This window comes from Ursus americanus, chromosome 12 (genome assembly GCF_024610735.1).
Source record: "Ursus americanus isolate L20-20 chromosome 12, mUrsAme1.1.p, whole genome shotgun sequence".
In the NCBI taxonomy this organism is placed as follows: Eukaryota; Metazoa; Chordata; class Mammalia; order Carnivora; family Ursidae; genus Ursus; species Ursus americanus.
Window position 1 is genome coordinate 3135471 of NC_142138.1, and position 13915 is coordinate 3149385.

General features: G+C 51.1%; 1 protein-coding gene across 16 annotated transcripts in view; it reads right to left on the reverse strand.

The window, feature by feature from the left end:
* ERI3 (ERI1 exoribonuclease family member 3) overlaps positions 1-13915 on the reverse strand; it is a 126414-nt gene that overhangs the window by 60436 nt on the left and 52063 nt on the right. For 10 of the 16 annotated variants that reach the window (XM_087865819.1, XM_087865823.1, XM_087865822.1 and 7 more), the window contains 2 exons: positions 3326-3421; positions 11-83 (listed from right to left, as the gene is read on the reverse strand). In XM_087865819.1, the coding sequence (XP_087721945.1) occupies positions 11-83; positions 3326-3421 (169 nt within the window). The remainder of the gene's footprint in view (positions 1-10; positions 84-3325; positions 3422-13915) is intronic. The other 6 variants (XM_087865824.1, XM_045799736.2, XM_045799733.2 and 3 more) reach the window with 1 other exon arrangement.

Genomic DNA, 13915 nt, shown 5'->3' on the forward strand with positions numbered 1-13915 from the left:
GACACAGTACCTTTTTCAGATTAATCCACTGCTTGAAGTAATCCGCCACCGGCAAGCCCAAGTACTGGCACTGGCCTGGGAGCCTACAAGAAAGGGAAAAGAGAACAAGTTGGGAACACCCATGTCCCAGGTATGAAGTCTGAATCTAGGAAATGCAAACACAACTCCTCCGGAGGCTAACCCATTAGCCACGTGTCCCACCCTGCCCAAGAAGGGCACCCCACCTCTAGCACCCTGGACACTGGGCTCCAGATCTAAATGGGAGCACCTGGAGCCTCTGTTCGAAATAACACCAGCAGCTACTATTTTCTGATGGCCTGCAGCATGCTAAGGATCTTACTTGCACTGGCACGTGATTCCGCAGCATGATGCGGGGAGGTATTGTTGCCTACCCTTTACAGATGAGAAAATGAAATTCAGAGGGGTCACCCAAGGTCCCACGGCTAAAAACTGATAGTGCCAAGAACTGAACCCAGGTCTATCTCACCCCAAAGCCTACGTTCTTTCCAATGCAGCAGTTTGTAGCTGTTTTGTTATAGCAGAGAGGCAGGGATCTAAGATGGGAGGAGAGAGAGAAGAGCACGTGAGTTGGTGATGGCTGGTCAGGGGCTCTAGTTCACATTTAAGTTTCTAGCAAGAGGTCTTCTGCCGACAGAGAAGAGACCATGCAAAAGGATAAGAGATCAGAATTTAAACCAAGAGCCCGTTCTTATTTTTTCTTATGATTTATAAATGGTCTTCCCCTCTAAATAGGATGTCGTACCTGCATAAATCCATTCAACCAAGCATTTACTGAAGTTTAATAATAGGCAGGCACTTAGGACTCAAAACGCAAGACTTAGCCCCTGCTTTTAAGGGGCTCACAATTTGTTCAGTGGGACAGACAATAAAAGAAATAGACTAAACAGCCTTAAGTTGGGAGCACTGGGATACATGAAAACATGGAGGAAGATACCAGAAATAGTAGCTGGGAAAGAACATAGAACTTTCTTGCTAAGAGAAGAGCTTGGCCATAGGCAATGGAAAGCCTCTGAAGAGCTGTGATTTACAAAGATTTTTCTGGGGACAACAAAAACAATACCCTGAAAAAGCTGGGTAGTAGCCCAGAGCTAGACAAAGGCTGTAGAAATAACAAGCAAGGAACAGATATGAGATGTGCAGGATGGGATGTGGGACCCAATGAGAGGAAGCGGTAGAGCCCAATTCAAAGTTTGTGGCTTGGCGAGCTTCATGCTACTCCCTGAGTTAGACACAGAGAGGGAGGCAGGGGCACAGAGAGGATATCGGACACTCAGAACCGACCAGTATTAAGTCAATTTAATGACTGTTTTTAAATTCTCTGCCCAAGTCACGGTGGACTGCTCACTGCCTCATCCCTGATGCACCACTGGAAGGAGGCGCAAGTTGAGAATGCAGTTTTATGTACGTGCATGGCACATGGTGGGCGCTCAATGTCTGCTGAGTTCAAAGTGCCTAGAAGACATGTGGCAGGGTGATGATATCTACAGAGGCGGCTGCATATCCAGTTTTGAGCAGAGGTCTGGACTGGAGATATAAACTGCTGAATTGTTAATGTAATTTAAATGAAATTAAAGCCAAAAGAGTAGATCTTCAGGGAACAGTATGGAGTGAGATGAACAGAGGGCCCAGGCTAATGTCATGGAGGTGTTACTGAGCAAAAATGAAATCAGGTCACCCCCAGAAGACCATCGCCACACACAGGGAAGTCACCACTTCACGTGGCAATCAGCTCTAGTTTTGGACTCCTTCAATTCTAGAACATCTTTTCTTAATACTAAACTAAAATCTGTCTCTCTATAACTTCTACCCATGAGTCTTTAGAAACTAGAGAGTGAGACTTCCATCTCTTGCTTACAGAGTACTCCCAAGATCTGAGGGCCCAAGAAACTTCCCCAGAGGTCCCTTCTCAGCTCCTTCCAGAATTCCACAGGAGATAACGTACCATGAGTCAGGACGCACCCAACCCACCCTCATTCCTAGAGCTCCTGGACCTTTTTCAGGGTATCAGATACCCAGAGTCACACATGCTCTTTTGACCTCACTTTATATCAACCTGTGGTCAACCTAAACAACCTAAAAGCACACTTCCCCTTTCTGGAATATATACAACTGATTTTTGAGCTTCAATTACAGGTCATTAGTGTCAAATGCCATGGAGTGGTCAAGCAAGATGACAGCTGAGAAAAACCCAATGAATTTGGCATCAGTGGGTTGGCAGGAGCAGAAGGCAGCATGCAACGTGTCAAACAGTGAGTGAGATAAGGAAGTGGAGACCACAGTATAAACTCCTTTTTGAGGAAGTCTGGTAGTAAAAATCCAGTTAAGATGACTGGTTCCACCCCAGAAAGTTCCAGGGCAGTCCAGCCTTCCCTCCATTACTCCATTATTTGGCAGACACTGAGGGGAAACTGATCCCCATGTTTCAGGCAGTACAGTAAGGATTTACTTTTCTAAGACCCAAGATCTCTTACTTGAAGGGGAGGTTCCTCTCAAATATCCAGGTGGTGCAGGGACATTAACTACAAACAGTCAATTTTCCAGAAGGGAATTCTGGCTGAGACCACGATGAAGGACTATCCAGGTAGCACATCCCCATGTGGAAACCAAGGACCAAGAATGTAAGGACACCAGGCAAGGTTCTGAAGGCTGAAAGACAGCCTTAGGAGCTACAATGTGGTTGCTTAAGGAGAACTGTATCATTTGGATAACTTTCTTATTTCCTTCCATTTTTCTTTCATGTTCCTTATCCTTGTTATTTGTGAAAATGCTTGCTGAGCTCAGCTATTGAAAAACCGCATTAAGGCCTGTGAGGGAAGGGGCCATCAGAAGCAGCAGAATCTGCAAAGGAATAGGTTGGGGGACCGGCCAGCAAAAGGCAGGGGTCCTGGGGCACCTATCGTACTCTCCCTTAGCCACTCCCAGTGCCCCAATTCTTTTAGATGACATGGACCAGGAGTCCTATTGGCTGTGGCTAACCCTGGTGGGGGGCGCAGGGTGGGGGGGAGGGGTGGCGGCTACCTCTTCAGCAAGATTTCAAAGGTAGACATTTCTACCCAGGTAGGAAGGGTCTGGCATAATAGAATCCTACCCAATCCTCTCGGAGGAGGACCTATATATACCAGGGGGGCTGTGTCAAAGACAGACTAGTCAGACCATCAGGCGCGTTGGTCTGCCTCAGATATGGCTCAGCGGGAGCCCTGAACACTATCTGTACCCCGTGGCTGACTGAAGGAGAGGAAGACGGGACTGTAATTCTCACTCAGGATCCAGGACTTGCAGGTACACATGCAGTTTGCAGACTCACAGGCATTCGGGTTGCTGAGTCCTCCAGTCTGTGGCTGCTCCTAGCCCTGTGACTCCAAGACACAAGCAGACGAGATCCAGCAGGGTCCAGGCCCATCTTCACAAGAGACACAGAGCCAAATGCCAGAACTTGAACTTCCAGGTGCCTCATGGGAAGACAGCTACACATCTCTATGACAGAACCCTACCCAGCTCAGAGAGCACCAAGAGAAACTGTGAGAAAGGGAAGTCAGAGCAGTTGTCGTCCCCTATATAAAATAGGAAAGTAATGCCCAGAGGAGAAAAAGGATTTGCTCGATCACACAACAAGCCAAGGGGAGAACGAGAAGTAGGATCTCAGCCTTCCGACTGCACAAGGCATCCGTCATGCACATGCACTCGGAGTTCTTTACAGCCCCTGGGAAGGCAAGGGCTGGAGCCTTAGAGAGGCAGGTAGCATGCTAAGCATGGTGGTTACTGCCCAAGGTCACACCTGGCTCCAAGGTTCTTAGGAGCCTAAGGCTAGGGTCTGTGGGTACCAGGGGGTACATGGTTCCACCAATTTGGAAAAGAAGAGGACAAAAGTCCCCCCGGCACGAAGGGTCACATGAGTTCCCACCAGATACTGATCCCAGGAAAAGAGCCACTGGCAGTGCGCCCTGGACTAGCCCACGGGCATGAACATGCAGGCAGGTTTATGGTGCCCAGGTCTCCATGCAGCTGGAATCACTGGGCGCAGAGCTCCTCAACTGCCCAAACATCATCTGGCCATGCTTATTACTGTTGCCCAATGAAATTTTATGCACCAAGTCCACAGGTGTGATTTCCCCTTCTTTATGAGGGTCGGAATGACATCACTGATGGCCAATAGAAAAGAGCCAATTATGTCCAGGCCATAAAAAGGAATGAGATTTTTTCAACCAAATCAAAACTTCCTTCAGCTTCATGAATGCAAGGGGCCCCCTTTAAGGGGCCCCCTTTAAGGAAGGCCCCCCAGTCCTGCCGTGGGCTCTAAACCAAGGGATTACGATCACTTTCCAAATACTGTGGGGCCTAGGGCTGGAGAGGGGATCCGCCTTCAGCATTTACCACGTGATGCTGCTCCTATCACACCGGGCCCTAGGGTCATCAGCACGGAACATCAAACCCTCCTCAAAGACGCCTGACCAGCTCCTCACTACTTCTAACTCCAGGCAGGAGTTAGAAAAGATGGGGTATTCCTCAAGTTCCCTTATTACTCCTTCCAAATAACAAAAAAGAAAGCAGAGAGCCCTCCCCCACTTAGAAAGAACAGTGTGGGAGGAAGAGGGGTACAAGAAACTGCCCCCTCCAACAAGCATAGGGCACAAAGCATAAGGAACCCGGCCCTCCCCACCCACCCCTCATCCCGCCCCACCACCTGCAGCCCAGTGCTTGGGCTGGGCCCAGACAGCCCTGATGGCAAACAGGTGTGACCAGCTCGGCGCCAGCCAAGGCAGGGGACTAGCTCATTAAGGGAACACCACCCTCGCTAATAGGTAGGGGCAGGATGAAGCCATTGTGAACAGGAGCTCAGCTTTGAAGATTAGGTGACGCAGAGCTGGGGGGCTCTGCTAGAACTGCTAGGCTGGAGTTGAGGAGGCCAGCAGCATCCATGGAGGTCTGACAGACTGGCAGACACCAACAGCCAGGACCAGCAGGAGCGCAGGCACCAGGGCTGGCAAAAGTTATGCACGCCAATTCCTTCTGTGCTTTTCCCTCTCTAAGTCTTAGGGGCAACTCCAAATCAGGGAGATCCAGGCCACTCTCACTTTTACCAGACTTGAACCCTTAAAGAACAGGAGGCCAGCCAGATCTGGAGCCGTATATGATCTTTCTGTCTCTCTGGGAAGGCCATGAGGCCCAGATCTTGAAGTAATGTAGGCTGTCAGTCCTGGTGTCCAAAAGCTCGGGAAGGCACATACGGCTCACCTGCAAGGGCAAACTATTTTGTCCCATCTGATATGCAGAAACGGGGAGTATTAAGGAAAGGCAAGAGTAGGGAGAAAGGCTTGGTCTTCTCCTAAGTCACAGTTGCGTCACGGAGGGCCAGAAGAGTCAGCCTGGGCAAGGAATAGGCCAACAGACCCAACCAATCAGCCAGGTGGATGTTCCTGCCAAAGGGACACCTATGAAGGGGAGTGGGGCTTGTTTCCAGGAGGGTCTCTACGCTTGCTCACTCTGATACAAACATGCACGTGGAATGTTGTCACTGGCTGTCCTGCGTTTCAGAGCTGCCAGGTTTCCGAGGCCGAGGGAAAGGTCCCATTCCCAATGGATCCCAGTCTGGGAAGTGCACCCAGTCAGAGCCTTCACAGCCTGTGATGAGTCTGCATCCAGCACAGGCAGGCTATCCCAGCCGAGGCAGCACTTAGCTAGAGACACAGCTCTTTGTCTCTCCTGTTTCTGCTCCCCCCCACCAGAGGAGATAAACAGACCCTGGGTGATAAACGGCCCGCCTCTCACGATCACTTTTCCTCAAGTTGAGGAGAGTAGCTAGTGATGGATGGGCTGGAATTTGGTTATCGGGAAGGGCTGTCAGCCAGAGGTGCCTATCTCCTCCCCCACTACGCAGGGCATCATTACACTGTGGCATCGAGGTAAAATATGAGCAAGGGGAGGGAAGGAAGAAACAGGGGAAGGCTGGGCTTCCACACAGAGCAAATTGAGCTACAATGAGAGCGGGCACAAGGCTGGGACGTTAGTTATCTGCCGCAACACCTTTATCTCTGTGCAAATTGGTCCTTCCTCCCCCACCGCATCCTCTTGTACAAACAGAGGCAGGCACAATGTGTCACCACTGCAATAGCGTAGCAATTTAACCCGAATTAGTGAGGGGGTCAAGCCAGGAAATAGGGGTTTCTCATTTCAACAGGTTCCTTAGTCTCTGCTCTGAACCACCACATTGGGGGGAGGAGGGTGGACAGAAAGCAGACTCATAATTAAATTCACTCACTTGGCCACCGCTGATGTATAAAAAATTAATGCTGGAGCCTCGTACTTATCAAAGCCGGTTAGTTTCTGTCTCACCTTCGAGGCGCACGATGGCAGAGGATGTGGCCTGGGCCACCCTGGCGGGCTGAGCACCCAGTGCTTTCAGACCAGGCGGGGGTCAGCAAGCTCAGGAAGGCAGACAAAGGTGCTGCCCGAGACAGCAGCCCCATGCCAGCAAGCCCTCCTAGAAGCCTACAGGATAGAGTGCAGGGTAGGGTGAAGGACGGAGGCCAGGGGGAGGTGTTGCAGAAGTATTAAAGATGGTCCTGGGCAGTTCAAGAATACGCTGCAGTCTACGGACAGAAGAGGCGTTCTGGCTCCACTCTCCACCCAACGTCCAGGGTGCTTTTAGAGCGGTGTCCAGTAACCCTTCTCTGCCCCCGAGACAGATACACACACACACACACACACACACACGTGTGCACGCGCACACACACACACACACACACACACACACACACACACACACAGTTGTGCTGAAATTGAGGAAGCCACTGGCAGCACTGATCGCAATGACAAGGCTAAAAGAGCCAGGAGTAGAGCAGTCAGGCCCATTCCCCAACGGCTCCCTCAGAGCTAGAGGGGGGCAGGGGGAGGGAGAGTGAAGGACAATCCCCACCCAGCACACGGCTCTGTCGCACTAAGAGACAACTTGGTCAAGTGCCCACGTGTCCTTCAGCAAGTTACATCACCTCCATGCCCTGCTCTGTGAAGGTTGTAGGAGCCAGCCAAGGGAAACACATTCCTACATAAGCACTCATAGAAGGGAAATCTGGCTATAAGGAGGTCAGCTGTGACCAAACCTACCACAGCCTTTGGAGAGGCTTCCGGACCACCTGCCTTGAGAAGACAGTGCCTTACTCAGGAAAAATATGCTGGAGAAGCTTTGCTAGGGATGACACAGAAAGGGAAAGTCTAAAACCACTGAACAATGGCAAAAAATGAATTCCAAGAAGCCCGGGGATGAGAGGAGGAGTTGTGCAAGGAGGAGGCAGCACCTTGGGACTTATTCTCCAAATCTAAAGAATCAGTACACGAATAGGAGGGAACAAAAAATCAAGGCCCTAGTCTAAACACAAAATGGGAGAACATTCTACCTCAATTGCTACCACAGACTTAACGGTATCACTGAGACCCAGGACCCTCAAGGGCAGATGCCAATCAAACCTGATTCCTAGACTCAGGGAGCTTCCAAGACCACCAAGAAGATAATCACAGCATGAAACATAATGATCACGCCAGGAAAGACGACAGAAAGGGCCATCCTATTTCTGGTGATGGGAGAGCACTGCTGGGGAGCACTTACAAACACTCTGCTTCAGTCCCCTCTGTTAGAACACACACACACACGCACACACACACTCTCTCTCTCTCTCCCTCTCTGTCCCTCCATTCGTTCTTCGCCGGCCCACAGCCCTGGGAGAGCACCGACTTCTCAGCCCACTTTGCTCCCACACTTGCCCCCATCCTCTGGGACAGCTGCAGGTTACAATTCCAACCACAGGCTTCAGAAAGATGATACACTTGCTGGAGCCTGCAAAGGGTCAGGAGAGAGTACTGTTTGAAATACCAGCGTGACAGCTGGCTCCTTGTCTGTCTCTTCCTCGCCCACCCCCTCCCCAAACTTGTCATGGTACAAGAAGTCTATAAGCAGCCCATCAGCTTTAAATATCAGTGTGCGTGAAGCAGGAGCACGAGAGCGAGGGAGCGGGAAGCAGACAGCGAGCGCCTCTGTCGCCACTGCCTGTCAGGGAACACTAATGAATTTCACCACCAGCAGCCATGCTTCAGATGGGGGGGAGGTGGAGGTGGGGAGTTTTCTAGAGAGAACTCGCAGTATTAAAACATCTTTTCCCAAAGCCCTGTTAATAAATGTCACTGCAGAGCCGAGAACTACGGCCGACTGCTAGGACTTCAAGGCAAGGGAGGGGTGGGGACAAGCCCTAAGGTCCTCCCAACAGAAGGAGAATGCCAAGTGTGAGGCTGGAGGGGGCCAGCTAAGTCCTGCAATTGGGCAGGTGACCACCATGACCCATGTTCATCTTATAAAGGCCTTGGGCTACCTAGCTGAGAGGACCAGGACAGGAAGGAAAGGCCTCAGGTGGGGGGAGATCACTGGCTGTGCCTTCCAGGCCAGACTTACTGTCCATCCCACTCCCCATCAACTTCAGCCAACTCACTTCACAGGGAGGCCCATGGGTAATGGACTCCAGGGGCTCCCTTCCAGATCTAGGGGAGACAGGGGAGGAAACTCTGGCACCAGATCCAACAGGAAGTACTTCCACCACAGGTGGCAGGAGCCAGAGCTTATCATAATCTCCATTTTACAGATGAGGACATGGAGGTTGAGTGGGAATGTGACTTTCCCAAGATCCTACAACTATCAAGTAGTACAGTCAGGACTCGAACCCAAGTCTCTTAATTCTAAAGGCCCATCTCTTTCCAGAGCACCATGCAGCTTCTCTGAGGAAGGGCTGATCACCTCATTGCCTCCCAGGCCCTGCCCGTCCCCTCCATTCCCTCCTACTGGTACACACGCACCTTTGGCCTGGCATAGGCCACAGCTGTCATGTAGCACAGGGCTGGGCTCCAGGCCAGGGTGAACCCAGCCTGGCAGAGAAAGCCCTGGGAGTGAGCCAGACCATCACCTGGGAGTCTCCACAGCTCAGAGGGCATGGCTGCAGGCATAAGCCTTCCCTCGGGTACCCTCTGCACAGCTCTGATCAGCAGTGTCTGATCTGGCAGCGACCTGCTGTGCAGGGGGCAAATGACATTTAATTTCCTCTTGGTTTCCCTATGGTACAGACGAAAGGCCGTCACCTGCGTCTGGGTCTGGCGGCACAGCTGGAAGTGTTCCCAGACATGCTGCTCTGGAGAGTTCCCAAACAGAAACCAGAACACAGGCAGAGCAGAGGGACGCCCCACAGGCCAGGCTGCTGGTCGTCCCCGAGAAAACCAACCTCAAATCCCCATTGCCAAGCAGTTGCTCGAAGCCTCCGAAAGGCACTGACATGTAAATGGCACCTCCCTGCTCCACTGCTTGCCGGCCCACTCACCAACCATTTCTCCCACAGGGAGCCCATGACCACAAGAAGAACACAAGTGCTACAAGAACCCTGTGGTGTTTAAGATGTGTATTAAATATAATATGCACTTCCCCGGTGCCACAGATAGTTCAGGAAGTCAAATACCTTCTATCTCCCCAGCCCCTCTCCAGTGAAACAATAAGACAAGTGTCTCTCCAGGGTCTCCCCAAGGCCAATTCCTCCAAGGAAAGGGCACGGTGCCCCACCTATTGTGACTGTGGGAAGTGTCAGAGCTGCCACTAGGTCCTGGCTAGAGCTCTTTCCCAGATAGAATGGGAGAGGCCCCAGCAGGCAGCAGGGAGGAGGGTAGAGGGAGAGGAGGTGACAGGAGGTTTCCAGGGCACTTTGGTCAGTGTCTCAGCTGATGAGCTATTCTCTTTTTTGGCCAAGGAACTCAAGAGCTCCTTAGCAGTTTGAGCTGTTTCCAAGATATCTCACTCGTCCCCCACTAGTCTCCACCTGGCCTGTGGCCATCTTGACCCTTTGCCTGGGCTGCTTTTGTGTGGCCTACAATGCCCTCTGGAGGCTCCATGGAGAGGCATCCTGCAAGCGGTCAGGTTCTGGGATGTCGACTGATCTCTGCTCTGATGCACTCAAGGACATAGCTGTTTCCCTTACCCTCTAGGGCTGATCTCCTCTGCCCTGACCCCAGCTTCCCTGACTCCCTCAAAACATGAAAGCACTCGGCCTACACAGAGTCACATTGCCGGGTGGGCATTAGAATAGGCTAGTGGTTTTTAACTGTGCTCAATGGGGTTCTAGGATTCTAGAAGGGACATGAAGCTACCCTGTAGACTGGGAGAATAGGAGGAAGAATGGCAGGACCTTGCCCCAGCTTCAACCAGAGAAGCTCAACTTTTATATACCTTGTAATATTGGGATTTCTTTAATATTTGGTTTTTTTTTTTTTAAAGTTTCCTGCTAAGATATACTACCCATTCAGTCTCTCTACTGTGCACCTCTGCGTTCTCACGGCATTTGTTCTGTATCTTCTCTGTATCTTCATCCTCCGCCTCACTCAGCCTGTAGTTAGTTACACGCAAGTTGCTTCCTGTCCCGATCACCTGTGCTCCTGACAGTCCCCAGCACAGGACTTCCCGGCCGCAGCAGCTCTCAGAGGGAGCTGACTTTGGGCTACTGCTGGAATACCGGCACTTCCAGCATACGCAGTGGTCAGCACCTTCAGGGGTAGTTTCCAAAAGACTTCTTGAAAGAGAAGGGCTGCAGTGGAGGATGACTGACATTCACAAAGAAAGTCCTGATGAAGACATGTGGCATATGCCACTCCTAAATCACCAAGTGGGGCACACCCGCTACCATCATCAATCACCCAAATCGACCTCTGGGGGAACCAAAGAGACTTCACAAATGGCCAATCTTTGGGCAAAATGCAGACATTCCAACTGGACATATCACTCATTATAAGTTTCCAAACCCTGAAGGTGGGACCATCCATGGAAACACAAGATGATGCTCATCAGCTGAGTACTCAAGGGTCTGTCGCCTTGCAGAAGAGTCACTAGTCTCACAATTCCGCTTATAGCACCGGAAATGGGTCAAGCCCCTTGGCCCCATAAGCCAAGCCCACTGCCTGGCCTCCTTCTCCAGCCAGCTCTGGGGAAGGGGCAGGAGGGAGGCAGGGGTCTGTGCTCCTCCTAGCTAAAGCCACTTGTTAATAGGCCCTAGATTCCCTTATCCCCGGGGAAAGGAAGGTAGCAATGAGCCCTCTCCCTCGCGCCACCCCCCCACCACATGCCTCCCAGCAGGGCCAGGGAAGAGAGCCATTAGTGTGTGCCTCAGCAGACAATGGGGAGGAGAAGTCTCCAGAGCAAAGGACAACTGCAGCAATTAGAATGCAGGGAGGTTCAGAAGCTATTTAACTGGGTGACCCCTGAGGTCGCTGCATCTGACTCCCATCCCTGGATAAATATTGTATGAGAGGGGAGGGGGAGAGCCAGGGAGCCCTCAGAGTGCTGCTCCTCCTTCCACTCTGCTCCCCACCCCACACGGCTGCCTCCAGCCACACACACCAGGAACATTATTTACAGCCCTGACAGTCAGAGCAATCACTCTGCTAACCAAGAGGGAATGGACAAAGTCGACTTACCAAAAATTGACTATGGCAATTGAAGAAGAAACCAGGGCTGTGGGGGAAGGGAGCTGAGCCAACAGTGAGATGCAAGGCTTCCCCCACATTCTGGGTCCAGCTGGAGCAAATATTTCCCATCACCCCAAGGCCACTGGCAGGTGAAGCTGAACCCAACTGGCAGAGTAAATTAGAAATGGCACATTCCTCCACCTTTTGGGGGCTTCAAAATTGAAAAACTCCTGGATCTCATCACTACCCAGGTGTTCCTTAGCAAAGATGGGAGTCCTAGCTACCTGCCCAGAGGAAGTGGGACTAGCCACATGTCACTCATCTGGCTGGTTCCTCAGCTGACCTCTAGGAAAAGGCCACAAGCAGGAGAGTCAGCCATAGCAGAAAGGGGTCAGGCTGGGGGAAGAAGAGAGCGTCTGAGTGCGGGCTGCGCCTCGGCCCCCACATGTGCCGCTCCTCCAGTCCTGCTCTAATGCACCCTGACATGCCTCTGAAGACAGAGAGCTGTTTGCAGTCAGCACCGTGATTTGTTAGTAATTATTTCCATGGTGTCACATTGCTGTCACTCTGTTAACAAAGAGACAGGCTGCCTCGGGCTGCCTGCAAGAAAGAATCGCAGAGAAAAAGGCCTGTCAGGCTCCCGGGATTCTCTGGGCTGGCTGGCTTTCTTCCCCAAACCAACATCCTTGCAGGCTTTGGAAGAAACAGTTTTACAGAACTATCAAGTCTGAGTATGTCGCCCTTTAGCCAGGGACACCAAAAATTTATCCCACCTACTCACAGCCATCTTTCCCACGTCCTACAGAGCTAAGCCCCCAAAGTCCACAGATCATTCGGGCACAGGCCACTACACCAGCTATAGCCTCGAGCTCCCCAGCCTTCATCTTCCAAGACCCCTGCTTCCTGACTCCTCTTCCTCACTGGGGTGTTTGCAGCCTCTCATGTGCTCTTAGGAGCCCAATATAGGAAACCTATTTCAGACCAAACTGAAGTGGCTGCCCCACTGGCACGGATGGTGGTTGAAGCGAATATGATGACAGGGCACCTTCCCTCCTTGAATCTGCCAACCACAGTTCAGGACCAAAGCCGCTCCGGTGTCAATGCCCCTGTAGTCTCCAGACGCCCATCACCTGTGAGGAGATCCCCACAGACTGCCCCGTCATTCCCAGAGCCTGGATCTGTCTGGTACGGTGGTTTGCTTTAGCACAGAGTAATGTCTCCATTACCCTGGCTGGGAATTAGAGGACAGATTGGCAAGCACTGACAAAACAGAGGTCACTCACCTTACAGGCATGGAAAGTTGGAGATTAATTCTCTCCTCTTACAGAGGGAATCAGACTCCTGGACAGTGGAAGGGAAGCACCAATACTGAGAAACCCTTTCACTGCCAAGCAGCAGCAGCAGGAGAGGGAGGCAAAAGCCCACAGCCCCTACAGAGGCCTTGTTGAGGGAGCAAGGGCCATTGCCACCCAGCTCCCACAGAAGCCCACAAGATAGAGGAGCCTGGGCAAAACCAAGATTCTTCTGGCACGAGGGTATAAAGGACAGAGGGCAGTGCTGGCTGCATGCACTGGAATGTAAACTCCATGAAGGCAGAATGTTTTAGAAGTTTTATCTCTGCTCACTGCTATACCCTCAATACCTAGAATAGCGTGGGTATTCAATCAACATCTGCTGAAAGAATAACTAAACGGGTCAGTATGGCTCAAAGGCCACTTCCACAGGCCTGGGGCCAGCCTCTCCCTATCACAGGGGTTCAGAGAAGAGGGAAGCCAGTGCAGATTCCAGAAGACACAGGGAGACCACATATCCAAAGGACTGGAGTTAGGTTTTAAAGGATGAGGGATTTGGACAAGCTGATAGGTCTCGGGAGATTCTCATATCAGATTGAACGTTCACATACTCATTTGACAACCAGGTACAGAAGGGCTAAAGAAGGTATGTAGAAGTAGTCCAACAAAAGGAGAAGAGATGAAGTACAGTATAGAAATACAATGGAACATTATACGGCAATGAAAAGGCTACTAACATATACAACCACCTTAGAGGACTCTCTCATACGTTATGTTGAGCAAAGGAAGTCAGACATAAAAGAGTACATTTTCTATGATTCTACTTATTGGAAGTCAAGAACAGGCAAAACGAACCAAAAGTAATAGAAGTCAGAACAGTGGTTACCTGACAGGCGGAGGGCATTACTGACTGAGAAGGGGCACAAGGGGATTTCTAGGACGACGGGAAAGGCTGACTATCTTGATCTGGGGGTGGCTGCACAGGTGCGTACTTGCATGAAAACACACGGAGCTGTGCATTTCACCTCTGTATGCTTTATGTATCCTACTGTGCCTACTTCAGACCTCGATTTCTAAAAACATTAGGAAAAAAAAAGTTAGGTCTCAAGAGTCAGAGATTTTTT